Below are 22,833 nucleotides of genomic sequence, written 5' to 3'. Positions count from 1 at the left end.
TTTTATATACCTAAGTAAAATGTATAAAAATATTGTAAAAGGAGAACACTTGTTTCCTTAGCACTTAGTTTCGAGACGGATACGTCTCGAAACCGGTAAACATAAAAATCTCGGTGAGTGGTTACATACTAATATTACTAGCATTTTTGTAAGAAAATATAAAAGTTAAAATGACTAACCACACAGTAAATGGTTTGAATATTAATAATATTGAGAATATAGAAAAACGCTCGTTGTTTTTCCAATTGAGTTTATTTTATTATTGACGACTAGTTCCGGAAGCTATGCTTCCATCTTCAGGTCTTAATGTAAACTGTTACAGCTATATAGATAGATCATTAACCTTGTAAATACACAGACTTCCATATTCTTCTTCATCTATGTTGAGATGTCAAAAAAGTTAAATAAAAAAATGGATAGACATTAAAAAAGTGACTACCGAATCGATTAATCAAAAAATAAGTTATTATTATATACATCGCGTAGTTGACTCGTTAACTTGTCTTTAAAATCGATGTCCTAGAAGAAATAAATGATCTAGTTTATTATAAACGGAATCCTTTTAGGGCAAAAACTAATTTGATTTTCTTTTCAGTTGGAGAATATTGTTTTTTTTTTTTATTTTGGCAAGTGGGTAAATTAAATGAAAATTTAAAAAAATAAACAGTTTTTCTTTCATTTTCTTCCCTTTTCTATAATTTTCTTTCAACGTTTACCCATCTTCCAGGGCACTTACAGGGCTAAGCCGCAAATCGTCTGAAAAAGCTTTTTGTCAAGCGAGCTTTCGAAATTAAAAATTTACCATTATTTGTGGGGCGTCTTGCGAGAACAGCTGTATCGTATTTCTTTAAAAACATTATTTTGTACGCCTTGTTTACAACCTGAATTTTAACAAACATCAAAGAACGAGAAGCTAGTACAAAACCTGCTTCGTCGATAATTATTTTTATATTATATATTTAAGGTAAAATGATACTTACTATGTTGGAATTTTACATACCATATTAAAGGTATATAATACATAAGGATGGAGGGTGTACAGTAGATGTATTGCATATAATTAGAGAAGTCCTTTGTGACCCAAAAATGTCAAGCTAAGCTTAAGGGAAAAGTCTACCAAACCAAAAAAAATTACCCGCACTCCTCTTTGGTTCTGAATGCTGGACGATGTATAACACCTACTCTAGGCAACTAGAAACTGCTGAAATGCAAATGCTTAGACGGTCAGCTAGTATCACAAAATTTACCCTTTTATTACTAATATATGTATATAAGATATTATCACATCAGCCGGGGTCATCCGAAGGCAGCAGGTCGCACATTCGTAAAACCGGCGGTAAATTAGTTTATTGGAGCAAGTTAGTGTGTTTCTGGTTGACAAAGAGTGCTAACAGCGCCGACAGCGCAGAACGGGGCCCTAATGTAAAGTGTAAATACACGTGAAAAGAGGACATACCGACGCTGTTTTCTAATGAATTAAAAAAGGTGCCGGCAGTGTTTGTATTATATATTTATGTACAGTCAGTTCGCCGGCGTGTGTGTATGTAAATTCTGTGAAGCCGACGGCATAGGGTGTATAAGATAAATAAATAAACACCCAGTGTAGAGTAATTTGGGGTCTGGTTTAGAGTCACCTTGATCCGAATGTATACAGTACACATATTATGTACAACGATCTACAGGATGTACCCGAAACATCTCAACGATGGGTTAACACCATCAAAGGAATCCATATGTAATTTTTTTACATCTCAACATAGACGAAGAAGAATATGGTCTATACAAGTCTGGGCATTTGCGGGGCTTACGACCGTCATACGCTGGTTTAGTGGATCATTTTACACACGTGTAATATTTACCATTCTGTCCATGATTGACAACCAAACTACTCAAATTTTTGGAACTCCTACATATGTCATAAATCTCATGTCACTTTTTTTTTGTGAGTTCACTGGAGCCATCTATGGATGGTATCAGAAAGCTTTTGTTTAGCAGTACCTTGTTGCAAAATCCTGAGCGGATTGTTTAACATACTGGGAGACGCCTGAAAAGATGATTTTTAATTTGTATTCAGTTAAACCAACTAACCATTGTTTCATTTCTTCCTAATATCACCATTCAAACATCAAGGTTTTGCCACACGTTCGTCTGAGAGATTGCATTTTGACTGCATTCAGTCTACTTTCATACTTCTTTGGCCAACTTCGTGCTTTACTTAGGTTAGAAAAAGGACTCCATTGTGAATTGCCAGTTTAGCTTTATCTGATGGGGTTTTATTTGCTACGACTGGGTTCAATGCACCATTCACTCTGTTCGAGCAATGCATTTACACAAAAGCAAAAAAAAATATATGTGAGAAAGTAATGGTGTTTTAATAACATCCTGTGTTTTATGGAGAGGCATCACCAATTCACGGGGATTTATTTTTACAAATACAAGCGGTGGATTTTGTTAACACGTCAACTAATCTGGAGAGCTTTTTGTACGGAAAGCTCAGGGCCAGGATTACAGAGAATGTTTACAGGAAAATACATATCAGATGAAGTAAATATTTATTCCATTACCTTTTAAACTCTAAAGTACTTCAAGATCATGGACCAACAGATATATGGGTATTACAGTAAATTCCTTCCATATTCTTTTTCATCTTTGATGAGATGTCAAAAAATAATATGAAAATAACTCCTGTAATTGGAGATAATCCAGATTTTGTGAACAAGTATTTGGACACACTCAATGTTGTAAATAAATTATAAGCTTAAATAATAAAAATTAAAATGATATTCTCTGGCGTTTTTCACGTGTGCGATTAAAATCCAGGATTCGGACCTCAAATGCTAATAAAAGAATGTCTGCTCAGTAAAAAAGCTTCTTTTCATCTCACCAATAGATGTCTCTAGTGAAGTTCTAGTGATTCAAGAAGTAAAAAAATTGCCATGTCAATAAATTATTTCTTTTCCCAGAAAATAATTAACGATAAAGATAACTTATTTTATTAAAATTAAAAACTTGAAGATACCACTTTAATGAGTTTTATTTTTATATACGACTAGTTTAGAAAACGACAGATGTTTTCATCTTCTGGTGCAAATTAAAACTTTTTTTCTAAACTAGTCGTAAATAAAAATAAAACTCATTAAAGTGGTATATTCAAGTGTTAAATTTTTATGAAGTAATCATGTCATTCCACAAAGTTAATGCCGAATCAATAGATAAAGATAACATTGCGTTAATACGATACAGTGCCCTATGCACCATTTGGTACGGATAAAGGGTTAGAAAGATAGAGAGAGTGTTCATATTTGTCACTTTGGCTAGTAAGTTTGCCGACCACTGGTCTAAGGGATTGCATTACGACTGGGTTCAGTCTATTTTCATCTTTCTTTTCCCTTTGTTTTTGCAAGTTTCGCTTTCATACATGAAATTAATAAATATTTTGATATGGTGTTGACAGGTAGATCGAAGAATGCAATTAGAAATAAACAAGATTTGTCTGCGCATCGTGAGCCGACAGTGACATCACGCGGTGGGGGGGTTGTTTATGTTTGCGAGCGGGACTCGGGGGCGCGTGAGAGACTAATATTACTGAGCCGGCTCTGCCTCGGAGCGGGAATAACGATTTCGTGTATAAATATTATCTAGGGGATGTAGGGAGTTATGGGCCGAGGTACAGCGATACTTCGCATAGTCCGCTTTCGGGAAACTTGCCCTTAAAGCAGAGCATTATGTCAACTAAATTTAATTTAAATAATAATCCTTGTCCGCACTCAATGGTGCATAGGGCTGAAACATGGAATTGGCAAGGAAGAATGAAAACAGAGTAAACTCCGTTGAAATGCGTGGACTGCTGACGCCATCACTTTGGAGGTCTTCTGTACCTTTTATTGATTTTTAATTTATATTTTTCCCGGTGTTTAATTTTTTTTTTTACTTTCTTAGTGTTTTTCAGTCTTATTTACCTTTATCTCATGTCCCAAAATGAGAAATGGAAATTACTCATCGGAAATATTATATATGTGACTTATGTATGTAAAATGTTTAAATTAACAAATAAATAAATATACGCTGACATATATTCATATAAAATATGAAATGTATAAGTATAATGATAAGTGATTTTTTTCACAATAATATTTATTAAATATTACCCTGGACCTGAAGCCGAGGGCTGATCACCTTTCCTTCATCTGTTAACGACCAAGATAACACTGTGTTTATATGATGCAGTGCCCTTTGCACCATTGGGGTGCAGATAATGGTTTGAAGAATGAAGACTTTATATTAAATATTCGTGAAAATTACAAATTGATGATAGTAAGGAAGGCACAGTGAGAAGGAAATACATGGAATGGTCTCGGAACCTTTTTTTACCTTACCCGTGTACGATTTTCGATATGTTTTGAAGTATCGCTGATTATAGCGCCTTCACCTTTCTTCATGTGTTAACGATCAAGATAACACTGCGTTTATATGATGCAGTGCCTTATGCACCATTGGGGCGCGGATAAGTGTTTGAAGGTGTTGAGACGTTAAAAATGTATAATGTTTTTTTTGCAGCAGTTCGGGTTGTCGGTAGAATCACCCGGATTATGTGAGGTATTTCACTATCCGGGCAGACCGGGGTGGGTAGAGTGAGAAAATATTCAGGACTCGGGAAACTATCGGGAAGTTGAGACGAGGATGCTGGGGGAGGGAGAGCGTTAATGAATCATCAAGCCGACGACAAGTGCGAGGTGTTGATACGAATCACCGTTCCGGCGACGCGTGACAGGGCGCATGGTAAAACTAATTTATTATTTACAAAATTGCGTTCAGATTCGACGCAATCTTGATAGTACACGTTGCAAAGTAATATCCGAACTTTCATATGGCAAACTAAAACTGATGATTTATATTTATATATATATATATATATATATATATATATATATATATATATATATATATATATATATATATATATATATATATATATATATATATATATATATATATATATATATATATATATATATATATATATATATATATATATATATATATATATATATATATATGGCACGGAGAATAATGTGGATACCGGAAAAACTTCATTCTTCTTCTTTTTCCTTTGCTTGATATAGATATGCCTTGTGGCCTGTTTTAAAATAAGGATTAGCCTCTTGCGATATATTTATTAACCTATATATACACCTAAATATATTTTTATTCGTTAGTTTTAATTTGTACCAGAAGATGAAAACAATAATCGTTTTCGAAACTAGTCGTAAATAAAAATAAAACTCAATTCAGTGGATTATTCAAGTGTTTAATTTAATAAAAATAATCATGTCATTCCACAAATTTAATGCCGAATCAATTAATAATAATATTTTTATCTATATATAGACAACGTACTTGGTGTCCCGTAATAGCCGTAATTAGGGAGGGAGAGAGAGAAGGATTATAAATGGCGGTTTGATCACCTACAAGTATAATTCCGGGAATATATCCCGCCTCCTGTCTGTTAATCCCCCGACACAATTAAATCCTGGTGGAAAATCTGATTTAATTTACTATTCATAAATTGGCGTTCAAATGAGCGGAGGACGAAGTTCGCTACTCGGGCCAACTTCGCGGATTAGGTGGTTGGCTATGGAAGGGTTTTGAATCGGAAATTTCCATCCAATATTCAATTACTGATAGGTGCGCCAGTTTGTGATTTAAAGTCAAACGGGAGTTATGAATAAATTATAAGGGAAAATTCAGGCGATTGGATGGACGGATTTAGGCGAAAAATTTAATTAGCGAAAATTCGAAACGAATCAATTGCGATCGAGATCTCACGATAGTGTGTATATTGTGATAGTATGACGGACGCGTCGTGCGCGAAGACACTTTGTGATTAGCGTACGCGTGCACTTGATGACGTCCCTATTAACACCTCCTCTGCGATGGTGGGTCTGGTCAGACCCACCATCGCGGAAAATTATTGATTACGTAATAGGTAATTTGTTTACGTCGTTTTCCTTGAGTGTAATCGTTCTTCAAAAAATTACCTACAAATTGAGATACAAACGAAAATTATTGGACCAGATTCAAATGAGTTATTTAAAAAAAAGAACAAATAAAATATCAAAAATCATATTGAGTAAGGTCAGTTGTTCGCTATCAATGTGTTAGTGTGCCGTCTGCCGTGATTTTGAAATCCCAAAAACAAAAGCATACATTGTCAATCTTTGGCGATTGTTTCCGTTTATTGTTTTTTTTTATATTTGTTTTTAACTGATTTATTTGTTTACTTGTATGACGGATTAAATATCATATATATAGACTATAAGGTAAATCTACATTTAAAAAATATTAATATTACAAAACACAGACCTTCACAATAAACTGTTTTATATTTGAACGATTTCTAGTTTTATTTTTTTTTAAATCTTTTCGACACTTTACCACAATGGCAGGAAAAAAAATTATCTCATGACGAGATTGGACGACTTTTGGACAGTTCTAAAAGTGAAAGAAAAGTGAGAGAATAGTGCAGATGACAGTGATTTAGAATTCAAAAACCTTAGATTCAGAATTTGAAAGTGCAACGGAAAACGTGGTTTTATAAGAAATGTCAGTAAGTGATAAAAACATCGATTTCAACAAGAAAAGTACCGATTGTCCTCTTATTTTTTGGTAATAATTTATTGGTCAATAATAAAATTAAATATCATACCTATTATGTCTAACGAACTTGTATATAAAATTTTTATAATAATTAGTTTTATTTGGTTTCGTACAAAATTGTATTCATAATTTCTAAAACCCGCAAAATGTTTATGTAAGAAATGGCGAACTTTAAATGAATATTTACACCATTTTGGGCAATTCCGTATATATTTTTCAATGAAAATTTAAATATTTTCACTGTATTTAAAATGAATTTTAATTGCATTATGGACAAAAATTTATCTTGAAATATTAACTTAAAATCCTAGAATCATTTTGTGGTTTTTGGAGCTAACTGCCACGTTTTATATTTGAAGATAATTACTTAGTTGCATTTTGTTAATAATTCTATCTGTTATGATGTTGACTTAAAATATAGTTATAAAATTAAAAACACAAATTATTTGAATTCAGTAAAAATAAAAATGTTTACAGCCACTGCTTCATTGCCAACCATGCTACATGCGCGTGTGACATGCTCCGCGGTAGTAGTGAGTACATAAATTAGTTAGTCTGTGGTAGTGAGCCACAGCGCGCAGTCGCGTTTGGATGTAAAATGTTGCGCCTGGATAATTTAATTTCAAAACTATCAAAAACTTGAAAATTCTCATACAAAACTTATGACACATTATCCTATTGCTATGTAGGCTATTTTGAATAATATATAAAATATAAAAACCCGACGAAAAACGCCTAAAAGGCGATTTCTGTACTGGGTCAGATCAGACCCACCACCGCTGGGCGCGTTTTGTTTGAGGCCATCGCGCTTTAGGTGTTAAACAGGACACTTTAGTCCCGTTTTTGTCAGGAGGCAGGTTGGACTGAAGCGAGTAATAATTAATAACACGGTATTGACTATTTATAAATGTTTATGTTTATTTGAAAACAAACAATATGGCAGTCAATACTCATGTGCTTCCAAACAGCTCTGTTAAGTTATGTTACACCTGACTCTCACGAAATACCAAATTAGACTATGTTAAAAGCCCTCTTCCTTTGGGATAGGGAATCATAAAATCCTGTACCGATTTATGATGGTCATGGAAACGCATACTAAAACCGGACAACATACTGCAAGCAAAAATGACGAGTCCCTCGACTTTCTAAAAGGGACAATAAAAGTGCGAATGAAAAATGGCAGGGCCATTACAATATGTAGATAGGTATACGATCATATCTCTTTAGGGGTATAAATGACCCAAAACAACGTGTATAGATACATATCAATGGCCTTCGGTGACAGTTTTGAGAAGGATTATTGGTAAAATGTATGTGTTTATCTCTTGAGAGGTATAAATGACCCAAAGCAAAGTGTGTAGATATCATAAGCATTTGGTGACTGTTTTAAGAAGGAATACTGGTAAGAATGTAGGTATACCATATCATTTGAGAGGTATAAATGACTCAAAGCAAAGTGTGTAGATATCATGGGCATTTGGTGACTGTTTTAAGAAGGAATACTGGTAAGAATGTAGGTATACCATATCATTTGAGAGGTATAAATGACTCAAAGCAAAGTGTGTAGATATCATGGGCATTTGGTGACTGTTTTAAGAAGGAATACTGGTAAGAATGTAGGTATACCATATCATTTGAGAGGTATAAATGACTCAAAGCAAAGTGTGTAGATATCATGGGCATTTGGTGACTGTTTTAAGAAGGAATACTGGTAAGAATGTAGGTATACCATATCATTTGAGAGGCACAAATGACTCAAAACAAAGTGTTTGGATATCAGGGAAATTTGGTGACTGTATTAAACGTACAACGTTTTGAGTGTGTCCAAATACTTGTTCACAAAATCTGTATTATCTCCAATTACAGGAGTTATTTTCATATTATTTTTTGACATCAAAATGTTGTAAATAAATTATCTGGTCAAATTATAAGATTAAACAATAAAAATGAAAATAATATTATCTGGCGTTTCTCATGTGTCTGATTAAAATCCAGGATTCGGACCTCACAAATACTAATAAAAGAGTTTTTGCTCAGCAAAAATCTTCTTTTTATCTTATTTATCAATAAATGTCTCTAGTGAAGTTCTAGTGATTCAAGAAAAATGTTTCGAAATTGGTTCATATATATAGAGCTTCCAAGAATTTGAGTAGTGTGGTTGTCAATAATGGGTAGAATTGGTGAATGCTACGCGTGTACAAAATGATCACTTAAACCAGCCTATGACGGTCGTCAGCCACGTAAATACCCATACTTCAATATTATTCTTCATCTTTGATGAGATGTCAAAAAATAGTATTAAATGTGAGTATGGTTTTTCCTGAATTATATAATATATAATATAGGCAGACCTCCGAAAAGATGGAAAGACAGCTGGGAGTCGACATCTCAAGAGCGACATACGGAGGCACAAACAGATCCCTAGGATTTACGTAAAGGAGAAGAAGAAAAAGAAGATATAATATACTAGGAAATGCCTAAAAACATTTTACAAGTTGAGTTAATTATGAGTGTTTTTTCACTCATAATTATTGAAAATAATAAGCAGGAAATTAAAAAAAATATAAGTCGTGTTGTCGGGACTCCTTATAAAGTTTAAAAAGTAACTGAGCGAGGGGAAAATAGCAAGGAATATGAACAGTTTAAAACAATAAGTTGAATGGTTCATTAGAGTGCAGTGGCAAAATGGTTCGGATTTAAGGGTAGAGAGTGTAGGGGTAGGAAGGGAAGAAGAGGGTTATTTGCTTCGCTGAAGAGGCAAATAAACGACAAAATAATTGAATCAACACACAATCAAAACTTTTCTGCGTTCAGGGAGCGGTTTGAAATGAACGAATAAAATTGAACCGCGTAAATTTATTGTATAAAATCGTTTCAATTTAATTGAGAGGCTTGTTTTATTGTTCGGAAGATAATAAAACAAACATAAAGAAAAACAAGATTATTTTACAATAAGAATGGAGGAATGGAAAATTAATTGTTTAAGAAAATGAATTTTTCTCGAAATTTCGGATGTGTCAAAATTGAAAATGATTTTATTTTATTTAATAATTAAAAGGTAAGTTTATTTTAAAATCACTATAAACATTTAAAATAAATATCAAGCCACTTAGTTCAATAAGTGGCTTAATATTTATTTTGAAAATGTATTTAAAATAAATATCAAGCCACTTTTTGAACTTTTTACTGCGCAACAGATCTTTTTAGGTAAAACCTGAAGGTTTTTTCTCCATTTGAAAAATATTTAGTATATTAAAAAAAAACTTTTCTTCAAAATGCAAAAAAAACACTTTCTGTCCTGTAGCGGGTAAATATTGAATTAAAAATATGCCGCTTTTGCTAGGATATAGTATATTTTCTGCGCATTCCAAAAATATACCAAACACAACTGAAAATTGACGATTTTTGATTTTTGATGTTCTTGAAAGGAGTGAGCGATATGAGCTCACAACAGCCATCTTTGTTGGATGGTTGCACGCGTGTGATCACTTAAGCAGCCTACGACAGGTTGTCAGCCCTGGAAATACCCAATGTTTTTTATTCTTCTTCATTTATGTTGAGATGCGAAAATGTAGTTGTAGTAGAAAAAAATATTTTTATTCTTTTTTAATAAAAACCATATTTCTGGGAGGAAATTCATTCGTATTATGTAATAAACATGAAATAATGCTACGATTATGCCTCGTTTTCATAACTGCCGGGTTTTTCTATTCATTTTCAGTTGGGACAAAGAATGAAGTAATCCTACGTTTAACAATGCTCCGCATAAAATCCACTGCCTGCTTTATTCATTAAAAGTTTACAGAACTGAAAATGGCTACCGAGGGTGTATTTTTCATATCGCCGATTCGAATCCGAGACCTGTGCTAGAAAATGTAGAAATTATTTGCGAATACGTACTTTTCGTTTTGAGAAAATGTTTTTAAGGCGGGATATTCGATGGCCCGCAACTTAATTTTATTTGAACCCAGGTAATATTTATTTTTTTCATTCATTGATTCGGCAGTCACTTTGTGGTAAAATAAATCCATTTTAGCTTCACATACGGTGTTTGAAAATGATGCGGGATGCATCGAAACACGTGTTACAGTAGATTTTAAGAAATAGTGGTATTTACTAAGTAAAACATTGATTAAAAACATTTAATTTAATTGAATTTTTGCTAAACACGTAAAATGATCACTTAAACCAGCCTATGACGGTCATCAGCCCCGTAAATGCCCAGACTTCCATATCCTTCATCATATTTGATGAGATGTCAAAAGTTAATATAGTCCCTAGTACTCTATAGACAGGACCTCTCTCCTGATTCTCACATAAGGAATTGATGACTTACCTGATTTTTTCCTTTGAGCACGAGGACATTGGTGACCCTGCCGAAGGGAATGCCGAGCTGGATGACTTCAGCCTCCGTGGTCTCGTTGGGGATGTTCCTGATGTGGATGACCCGGGAAGGTTTGCCGACGTTAGGCTCCAGTTTAACCTGCAAAAAAACACCATTAATCAAATATTTTTAATTAATTAATTTATTTCACAGATACATAGATACATTCATAGATACATATTTATTTCATAGATACATTTACTATATGTATTACGGCTCTTTAGGCATGGCCTGTGTTGAGCCGAAATACTAACATGTTAATACAATTTTATTTTCAATAAAATAAAAGAAATACTTCATAAGTTTGACTAAAGTGGCAATGGGCAGGACATGTTGCAAGACAAGACCCCACAAGATGGGCTTAATTTTTTTTAGATGGAGACTTTTAAGTCTGATGATATAGGTAAGGACGAAACTCGGTCACTGGTCGAATAAAATAAATGTGAAAAAAAATATTTAGTTGTTGTTTCATTATATTATTTACACTTCATCTTTATCTCACCCTTATTGGCACCCAATGGTGCAAAGGGCACTACATTGTATTTTAGTAGTGCTTTCTTGATCTTTGAATACTTGAGGAAAAGTGATCAGCCCCGCGCTTCGAGTACCAGTTAAATAAAAGATAAAAAATAAAAAAAAATAATAACCTCATTTTATTTGCTGCTTTGGCATTTATATATTTTGTAGAATAACATGACGATTTAAAAATAAAAATAAAACTCTTGCATTAAGCCCGCTTTTTAAAGAGTATTGTTATTGTGAACTCAACAAGTTTTGAGAACTACAGATGTTCTCATAAGCAGTTGAAAAAAGAAAGAAGTTTATAGCAAAGTTTGTCTGTTAATAATTAAATCTGTCCTGACGAAGAGACGGGTATTTCTCGAAACCGGTAGACACAAAAATCTCGGTGAGTAGTATATACTAAAATTATTAACATTTTTGTTAAAAAATAAATAAGGAAAATCTGTAGTTATTTAAACTACATTACATAGTCGTGTATACATATTTTTTTTTAAAGAAAGTATTGAGGTGATTTTTTATTTTATTGAATTTCCCAATAACCAGTCTCAATTCAATATAATAATTACCAATAATCATCAATATATCTAATTATCAGTAATTTAGTAAGCAGCTTTTAATAAATATCTTTACAGAGTATTTAGAAATTAATTATGAAAATATGTTCAGAATTTCATCAGAAGAAAATTACTACAAAGCAGACAAAATAAATAAAAAAAACTGCAAGATGAAAACTGAAAACTGAAAGCCTGAAAAAAGGCAACGAAGATAAGGCAAACAGGCTGCACAGCATTATAATTGCAAACTTTAATTATGAGAGTTCTAACGGAGATGAACTGCGTCGGAAGGAAAGCAGTGCAGAAGGAGGTGAAAGAAGATGGAAGAAAAAAGAGAAGACGTTTGATTAAATAATAACAATTTCCGAATAACTCCACGGCGTGCGCTTAGCTCAAATAACAGGCAAGGGAATTTTAATTACATATATGTACCTAACAAAAGTACGTTGAAGTTTCGGCTACAGAAACCGCACGTATGTTAGTTTCTGAGATAAAACGAAGAGTTTCTGTGCAAATATTTCAAGATACGTTAGCGTGTGGAAAGATGCTTTGATATATTACATATTTTGGTAAGTTAACGTTAACGTTTCAATGAACTTTATGAATTGACTGTACGTACAACCGTACGAATAGCGAAAAATCGTTCTAGTCAAAGGAATTAATGAACTTTGTAACGAAATGAATTCTTTGAACAAAGGTTATTATTTAAACGTATTTCAAAGTATTTTACAAATCATTAAATAATATACATTAATTCATTTAGAAAATGTTATTCATATTGACTATTGATTAAAAAAATCGAGAATATGTCGTAATTAAAGGTGTTATTTTGTAAATTCTAGATTTTTTATTCTTTTCTATCAATTTAATTGAAGTTTTATTGTTTACTTATTTGAGAATAAAACATTTTCAAGTAAAAAAAAAGTAAGATATCAGTGTTTTAAAATTTGAAAACTTTTTTTAAAGATTTACATTTTTGTGAGACTAAATATGCTATATTTTATAAAAAAAGGGTAAAAACTGCTTTAATCAGAAGAGGTATGGGTATTTATTATATCTAGTAAAGATTAACAGTCTCTAATGGTAAATGTTTGTAAACAGAATCATGGGATTGATCATTTATCTAGAAATTCAAAAATTTGAGTAGTATGGTTATAAATAATGGGTAGAATGGTGAATGTTGTACATGTGTAAAGTGATCACTTAACCAGTCTATAAATACCCAGACTTCCATATTCCTCATCTATGTTGAGTATTTATACACACTAAAAAAGTTGGGAAGAAAAAAAGTAAGATCATGTTTTGATTTGGCAGTCACTTTGTGGAAAAAATCAATCCATTTTTAATTCAAGGTTTACTTAGTAATCAATTGTGACAAATGTTTTGATGCATTCCGAATCACATACGGTGTTTGAAAATGATGCGGAATGCATCAAAAAACGTGTTGAATAGATTTTAATTAAAAGTGGTATTTACTAAGCACAACTTAAACTAAAAAAAAATTAAGTGTCTTTTATGTTTGCATATAATTTAAATCTAGTTTTACATAATTGTTTTCAGGTCGTAATTAAAAAAAATCTACTTCATCTTTGTTGGAGTAATAAAAGTAAAAATAGGAGAAAACCCATAATTCTGAATAAGTATTTGGACACACTCAAAATGTTGTAAATAAATTATCTGGTCAAATTATAAGCTTAAATAATATAAATGAAAATGGTATTTTCTGGCGTTTCTCATGTGTGTGATTATAATCCAGGATTCGGACCTCACGTACTAATATAAGAGTTTCTGCTTGGCAAAAAGCTTCTTTACATCTCACCAATAAATGTCTCTAGTGAAGTTCTAGTGATTCAAGAACAAGGTTTCTAAATTGGTTCATATATATAGAACTTCCAAGAATTTAAGTAGTGTGGTTGTCAATAATGGGTAGAATCGGCGAATGTTACACGTGTGTAAAGTGATCACTTAAAGCAGCCTATGACGGTCGTCAGCCCCGTAAATACCCAGACTTCATCTTTGATGAGATGTCAAAAAATAATATCAAAATATTGTTAATGAAAGAAAAAATCTTATGAAAGTTGACGAGAATCAGAAGATCGTCTACAATAGGTAATATTTATTATGAAATAAACCTGAAATTCATACTTTGTGGTTTCATAAATCCCATCAAATAAACGCTTAGGAGTATATTTAATTTGTTTTATTATTCTGGGTGAGTGTAATAAAATTACCATAACCCTTCTCAAGTGAACTATCACCCCGTCATCCCCCCGTACGTGATGGCGTTAAATGCAATATTAATAACGATATACCCTTATTAGCTTTTTACCGCTTTGTTTTATCCATTTAACTTTTTATGAAATGTTTCTAAAGGTAATTTACGGATGAACGAATATGAGTATAATATAATACAATATTCTGTCGGGCTGTGGTCCCGTGGTTAGTATCGCAGACTCTTGAGTTTCTCGGTTTGAACCCACTCTACCACAATTTGATACCTATTTCTAATAACGAGCCGCTTAGTCTCATAGAAATTGTATGATATTGAAGTATTTTTGTAATTAATAAAAACGCAAATATTTCTTTTTTTAAATCAGCCAGCATGCTAGCGTGTTTAGCTACCATGCTGGAGGTTCAGGGTTCGATTTCCAGGGGGGGGGGTAAAATAAATTTAAGTGATTTTTCACTCTAATATTCATTCAATATTATCTAAGACTGGTACCTGAAGCGAAGGGCTGATCACTTTACCTTCATGCGTTAACGATTAAGACAACACTGCATTTATAGGATGCAGTACCCTATGTACCATCGGGTGCGGATAAGGGTTTGAAAAAGAGATAAAATAGTAATTTTATTACTTTTAGACATATATTTAACATCACTATAAAACAAAAATTGCCTATGTTTGTGATTGATAACGATATTGAATGCATCGAAACACGTGTCAGAAGAATTTTTTTAGGAAAAGTGGTATTTACCAAGTAAATTTTCAAATAAAATGAACATGTATTACCACAAAGTGACTGCTGAATCAATTCATGAAACAATAATGATTTCATACGTATCAAAGGTGTATACAAAATGTTTTAAGACGAATGTAGATAGAAGTCTAAGCATTTCAAGGCTTGCGTCATATTCTAAAAAAACCTCTTGTAAGTATATTAAATTTTAAAAATTATATATATTTTAATTTTTTTATATTTTTACGTTGGCCAACATATTGACCTAATAAAATTAAAAATCTATAACAAAGCTTCTGCGCGCAGCTTTTCTCTGTATACAAGTTTTGAAGGAGAGCAAAAACGTATTCTCGTACACTTATATAAACAAATAATAAATTACAAAGGGTGCTTTTGGGGGGCTGGAAGGGTTTGATCAAATGTTATCAACACCAGATACAATCACAGAGATAAACTGGATAGAGCTTTCGTTGGAAGACAAAGGAAGGGTTAGCCCTCAGGTCGGTTAGCTAAATAGTAACGTCCATGGATCCTCGGGCATTACACGATATTGTGGCACATCAAACGTAACTTTCCATATCCGCAGGATACAGGTGAAAACCCCCTTCATCTCACTATAATATCGCAAATTAAAAGTTATATAAGCTAACAGAGAGCGAATTCAAAATTTGATAATGTAAAAAATTTAATGTTATAATAATAATTTTACAACATTTTGAGTGTGTCCAAATACTTGTTCACAAAACCTGGATTATCTCCAATTACAGGAGTTATTTTCATATTATTTTTTAACATCTCATCAAAGATGAAGAAGAATATGGAAGTCTGGGCATTTACGGGGCTGACGACCGTCATAGTGAAGTTCTTGTGATTCAAGAACAAGGTTTCTAAATTGGTTCATATATATAGAACTTCCAAGAATTGGAGTAGTGTGGTTGTCAATAATGGGTAGAATTGGTGAATGTTACACGTGTGTAAAGTGATCACTTAAATGCCCAGACTTCCATATTCTTCTTTATCTTTGATGAGATGTTAAAAAATAATAGAATAATTTTAGATGACTTTTAATTAACTAACCACCACGCCACTTACCGTTAAGGTTGGCAGATATAATAGAACGCCACATCTCATGTCAGTTCACTGAAGCCATCAATGTTTGGATTGGGAAAGCTTTTATTAAGCAGTTGCTAAATACGAGCTTTCTCCATATATTCAAACAGTGAACTCATATGTACAGTGTCATGAGATTAGTAAATACCCAGACGTCCAAATTCTTTTGCATCTATGTTGAGATGTCAATTATGTAAAAATATACAGTATTATGAAATAAGAGTTTTGAACGAAAATTTGGGTAGTGTGATTGTCAATCATGGGTAGAATGGTGAGTGTTTCACGCGGATAAAAGATTACACCAGCCTATGACATTTAAAAGTCCTGTAAATATTTAGATTTTCATATTCTTCTTAATCTATGTTGAGATGTCGAAAGTGTAAAAAGAAAAAATATTTTAAACAAAAAAAAAACATTTTTTCTTACATTCCTATATAGAAAGAAGTGGCTAGATTGAGTGCAACAAGTTCACGGAATTTATCAACAAGTAGGGACTAATAGCAACAAGTTACTCGCATGACTACGGTCTATTATGTCGCGCGGACAGAACGTAGAATAACCCAACTTAAAACGTATCGGTGTACGTTTAAAATAATTCGGGAATTTTTATTGCATTTATTTAATGAAGTTTTATGCTCGTGAAAACTAGCTGATTTTGAATTTTGATGTCGAAGAAGTAGCACATGTAAGATTTTAAATTCACAGACTTCTAAACTCTTCTTAATTTACATTAAGATGTTAAATAAATGTTTGAAATTTTAAAAGTAAAAATGTCTAGTTCATAAATATAAAAGGTAATATTTTTAACGAAATTAAAGAATATACATACATTGTTTTATTTAAAAACTTTACAAAGGAAATCAGCTTTTTTTAAAGCACTGTTTATTAGTACTTTTCCTCTCATGTACATATTAAACCCTAATGATGACAAGGTTCTTATCGAAACGGATTGGAGAGAAAAAGAGATGTTGTTTTATTTAATACAGTTTATAAATTGTGCCACAAAGTCTCAACGAAGAACATTCAAGAAAGTTTATATAGCGAATGGTAGATGATTCAATTTCTTTTTTAGTTCGATGAACTTCAATATCGTTTGTCCTTTATTACTTAACGACATACATTGTGTCCAGTCGGGAGCTTATTGCAGCTTTATATTGTTATTGCAATTTCTTGGAAAGCTTTCGTTCTCTGAAATTGTCTTGTCGACTTGATAGTACGAGAGTACATACTCTGCAGCTGACCGTAGGCTTTGAAAAATCTCATTTGCCATAAGAGCACCTGCATTGCCTGCGCTAACCCCATAGCGTCAACCGCCCTTAATGCGTTCTACGTGGTCGCCGGGAAAATAGCCCCTTCCATGAGGTAAATGCCTGTCATTCTGCAGGAAATTCATTACCTCCCCACAGATAATGGCTCTTCTGTTCCGCGTTATCGAATAAAGATTATGTTTCATTACCTCCGCTTATTTATTTGTCAGGGATGACAATTATTTATATCATATTTTCAATTCCTTTTGTAAATTGACTTGCATGTCTTGATATATGATGTATAATGTGATTTTATATGTTAATAAAATATATTTAATTTAGTTTGGTGACTGTCGGTAAGGCAGATCTCGCAATTGTCGATAGAGCAAGACATCAGATGAAAAAACAATATGGATTTCGGAGAAGAAAATAGTATGGAAGATTAATTTAAATGCTATAATAATATAATTATATGTTAAAGAATTAACTTTAATTATCGTTTCTTTGATTACAGGTGAGTTTTGGTTAAATAATTGTTTAATACCAAAACTATGATACGAGATATAACTTAAAACTAATATTATAAAAATCTTTGATCACAGAGCAACATATTTCAGTTTATTATTTCATACTTGAAAGCAAAATATCACTTCGTTATATATATAGTATGATTTTACATATATATATATATATGTACATATATATATATATATATATATATATATATATATATATATATATATATATATATATATATATATATATATATATATATATATATTTTTTTTTTTTTTGAATGATTTCACAAATGATTATATATATATATATTTTTTGTTTTCATGGTTTATACTTTGATTGAAAGATTATTTTAACAAACTGCTTCATTGGCAGTTTATCTGGGCTTTTTGTATTTATTTTTTGTAGTTTTTATTTATATGATAAAGAAAATAAAAGCATTTTTCAAAAAAGCACAAAACAACAATTTTAAAAAGTAAGAGACTTTGTAGACAAAGAAGACAAGTTCTGCGAACGTATTTACTATTTACTCTGCGTACAAACAATTCGAAAATAACTAAAATTTATTAAATTAAAATGTTTTTTCTCCCTTTCAAGTGGGATTGGTAGGATTTAAGCTATTGAAATATTTATCGAATTCGTGGAATTTAAAGAAGATTAATGTTTCCACAAATAAATTCTATTAAATGAATATTTAGACGTATTTATTAAAATTTACTTCAATACCACGCACGACTTTCAATTATCCTATAGAAAAAAATAGATGTTGAATAAATAATATATTTTGTTTCAAAAATTTCTAAATAAATATACATGTGTAAGCAATAATATACCAGCAAGATGAAAAAAGGTCACATATAATAAAGGATTTTTTTTGTTGTTTTTTCTAAAACTAACTAACTAACCATCACGCCGTTTCTCCGCAGGGGTAGGCAGAGAGAATAGAACGCCACACCACTCTGTCTTTGCAAACATTCTTCGCCTCTTCCACGTTCATGCATCTCCTCATCCATACCCGCCGATTGTTACGACTCCTAACCTGACCACTTTCAAGTATTTGGCATACCTGATCGTGCCATGTTTTTCTCGGTCTTCCTCTGCTCTTTTTTCCACTTACATTCGCCTCATAAATTTGTTTTACCGTTCTTTCCTCACTCATTCGTTCTACATACATGTCCAAACCATCTCAACACACCTTTCTTAATTTTATCGATAATGCTTATCTCAGCTTTGCATTCCTTCCTTATTTCACTATTCGCACATCTATCATACATCGTTTTGTTGCACATTCTTCTGAGAGATCGCATTTCGACTGCATTCAGTTTACTTTCATCTTTCTTTTGCCAACTCCATGTTTCACTCATTATTGTAATTTAGAGTATATTGTAGATATGTGATGATTTTTTTTAAGTGTGCTTATATTACATTTAATACAAACTTATCAACACTTAATTAACATCATATATATAACAATATACAAATATGTCTTCCAATTTTCCATGACTCTTTTCATTCTTCATACATTCAGACATCTCATCATACATTCTTAAACTTTTATACATTAAACAATTGTGAGACTGTGTTTTATATAAAATGACTATCCGTCTTATTAGTCGTATTTAATCCTAATTTTAAGTAATATGTTAATGGTATTATTTATTTTTAACTAATCGAGTATATTTATTTATTATTTTTTAAAATCTCATCAAAGATGAAGAAGAATATGGAAGTCTGGGCATTTACGGGGCTTACGACCGTCATAGGCTGGTTTAAGTGATCACTTTACACACGTGTAACATTCACTAATTCTACCCATTATTGACAACCACACTACTCAAATTCTTGGAAGTTCTATATATATGAACCAATTTAGAAACCTTGTTCATGAATCACTAGAACTTCACTAGAGACATCTATTGGTGAGATGTAAAGAAGCTTTTTATTAAGCAGAAACTCTTATATTAGTATGTATCTCACCAATAGATGTCTCTAGTGAAGTTCTAGTGATTCATGAACAAGGTTTCTAAATTGGTTCATATAAAGGGTCCGCCAAATAACTTTTTTTTTTTTAAAACAGGGCGCAAAACATCGAGTGTAGCTTCGGCTGTGTGGCACGTAGCGCCGTCCTGTTGAAACCAAATGTTGCCAATATCCTCTTCTTCAATTTTTGTGAACAAAAATCCGTTCAACATGGCCCGATAACGATCGCCATTGACTGTAACGGCCACTCCTTGCTCATTTTCAAAGAAAAATGGCCCAATTATGCCTCTGGACCAAAATCCGCACCAAACAGTGACTCGTTTTGGGTGTACCGGCTTTTCAATGTATGCGTGCGGGTTTTCTGTGCCCCAAATACGACAATTTTGCTTGTTTACATACCCGCCAAGATCAAAATGAGCTTCATCCGAAAAGATGATTTTTTTGGCAAAATCGGCATCTTCTGTAAGTCGATCGCAGGCCCACTCAGCGAAGCGAAAACGCATTGGATGGTCAGTTGGCTTCAACTCCTGAACCAATTGGACTTTGTATGGCGTCATACCAAGGTCTTTATGCAAAATTCGTCTCAATGATGTCTCCGAAATGTTCAATTGTTGAGAACGACGGTGAATTGATGTTGATGGCGCTTCACGCACACTTTCTGCCACAACATCGATATTCTCGGGTGTACGCACTGTTTTTGGCTTTTCACGCTTTGGTTTATCGATGAGGATGCCAGTTTCTTTCACTTTTTTCACAAGATAACGAACATACGGAGCTGACGGTGCTTCTCTTCTTCCAAAAACCGTACGCAATTTTCGCACACATTCTGCAACATTACCATGATTTTCAAAGTAATGTCGCAATATTTCCCAGCGTTGTTCAAGCGTATACACAACCATATTCGCTCAGCGGAAGGATAAAACTAATTATCTGTCAAATCAGACATGAGCTAAGTGTTACCATTCACGAAATAAGCACTAGTTGAAAAAAAAAACTTTAGATGGCGGACCCTATATATAGAACTTCCAAGAATTTGAGTAGTGTGGTTGTCAATAATGGGTAGAATTGGTGATTGTTACACTTGTGTAAAGTGATCACTTAAACCAGCCTATGACGGTCGTCGGCCCCGCAAATGCCCAGACTTCCATATTCTTCTTCATCTTTGATGAGATGTTAAAAAATAATATGAAATTAACTCCTGTAATTGGAGATAATCCAGATTTTGTGAACAAGTATTTGGACACACTCAAAATGTTGTATATTTATTTATTATTCTAATTTATAATATTAAGGCATTTCATAGTTTAAAAATTTAATTCAAGTCATATTATTTATAACAGTCTCATTATTCTAGGTTATCTTGAAAAAGAGACTGTTGAGTTCTCCTTCATTTTCTCCAATCTTATATTTATTTTTCTTCAGCACTATTCTCATAGCTTTATAATGAAGAATTTTCAATACAATATTTTCAATTTGTTTAATTTTTATCGATGAAATAAATAAAACTAATAAACAAATAATCCCCTAGCGTTTCCGTTTGCGGTTACGTACATTCCGCCTGGAATATCGTTGAAAATCGAATGAAAGCTTTTGCCATCGTTGCTGTTGCATTGTCCGGCCGCTATAGTCATTCTTGTGTAACGCGACGAGCTTTCCTGAAAGCTGCACAATAACTGAACCACATCAAAGGACTTCCAAGAATAGTCCATTATCCTTACCCAGGATTGCGACTCCAACAACATTCCCCTTATATGCAGCTCTATTTTTATTTAAATTTTACGATTCTTATTGAACCGTTTTCTGCTGTACCTCTTCCTTTAAAAAAGTATCATATATATATATATATATATATATATATATATATATATATATATATATATATATATATATATATATATATATATTATAAAAACCCTTATCCGCACCCAAATGGTGCATAGGGCACTGTGTCATATAACGCAGTGTTATCTTGATCGTTTTTACACATGAAGGAAAGGTGATCAGCCCTCCGCTTCAGGTACCAGTCCAGGGTAATATTGAATAAATATTACAGTGGAAAATCACTTATATTTATTTGAACCCCCCTGGGAATCGAACCCGGGACCTACAGAACGGTAGCCGAGCGTGCTGACCATTACACTACGGAGGCGGACCACAATATTTACACAAGTTTAAAATTTATATATATATATATATATATATATATATATATATATATATATATATATATATATATATATACATATATATATATATATATATATATATATATATATATATATATATATATATATATATATATATATATACATACACACCATGGAGGCTTGTCCGTCTTTGTGATGTTATGTTTTGTGTGTTACGCTACCGTGCTATAGGTCCCAGGGGGGGTTGAAATAAATATTAGTAATTTTACACTCTTTATTTATTTAATAATACACTAGAGTGCTCCCTGAAACGCAGGGGTGACCTTCCTTTCATGTGTTAACGCTCAAGATAACACTGCATTTATATGATGTATTTCCATAAGCCTTGTAAGGTGTGGATGAGATTTTTAAGAGCAATTTAAGAATATTTGTTTTAAACAATAATTAATGATATTATTTATGGATTCGGCATTAACTTTGTGGAGTTTGATTTTTCACCTGTAGATAAAAGTCTCGTGTAGTGAAATAAAACCCATTAAGTAGTCAAAGAAGTGTTTAATTATAAAATAATGTATATATCGCTCACTCCTTTCAAGAAAGTCATTAATCAAAAATCGTCAATTTTCAGTTGTGCATGTTTTCGGAATGCCCAGAAAATGTACTATATCCCAGTAAGAGAGGCATATTTTAAACTTAATATTTACCCGCTACAGGCCAGAAAGTGTTGTTTTTGCATTTTGAAGAAAAGGTATTGTA

At 32.5% G+C, this 22,833-nt stretch overlaps 1 protein-coding gene across 10 annotated transcripts in view; it reads right to left on the bottom strand.

The window, feature by feature from the left end:
* LOC148308973 (polypyrimidine tract-binding protein 2-like) overlaps positions 1–22,833 on the bottom strand; it is a 552,278-nt gene that overhangs the window by 84,155 nt on the left and 445,290 nt on the right. For all 10 annotated transcript variants that reach the window (XM_088260789.1, XM_088260790.1, XM_088260791.1 and 7 more), the window contains one exon: positions 10,994–11,140. In XM_088260789.1, coding sequence (XP_088116915.1) covers positions 10,994–11,140 — 147 coding nt within the window. The remainder of the gene's footprint in view (positions 1–10,993; positions 11,141–22,833) is intronic.

The sequence above is a fragment of the Brachycentrus maculatus genome, unplaced genomic scaffold (assembly GCF_059751285.1).
Source record: "Brachycentrus maculatus isolate JH-2025_06_01 unplaced genomic scaffold, ASM5975128v1 h1tg000142l, whole genome shotgun sequence".
Classification (NCBI taxonomy): domain Eukaryota; kingdom Metazoa; phylum Arthropoda; class Insecta; order Trichoptera; family Brachycentridae; genus Brachycentrus; species Brachycentrus maculatus.
Note: the sequence above shows the minus strand (reverse complement) of the source record. Positions and strands in the feature narration are given on the sequence as shown.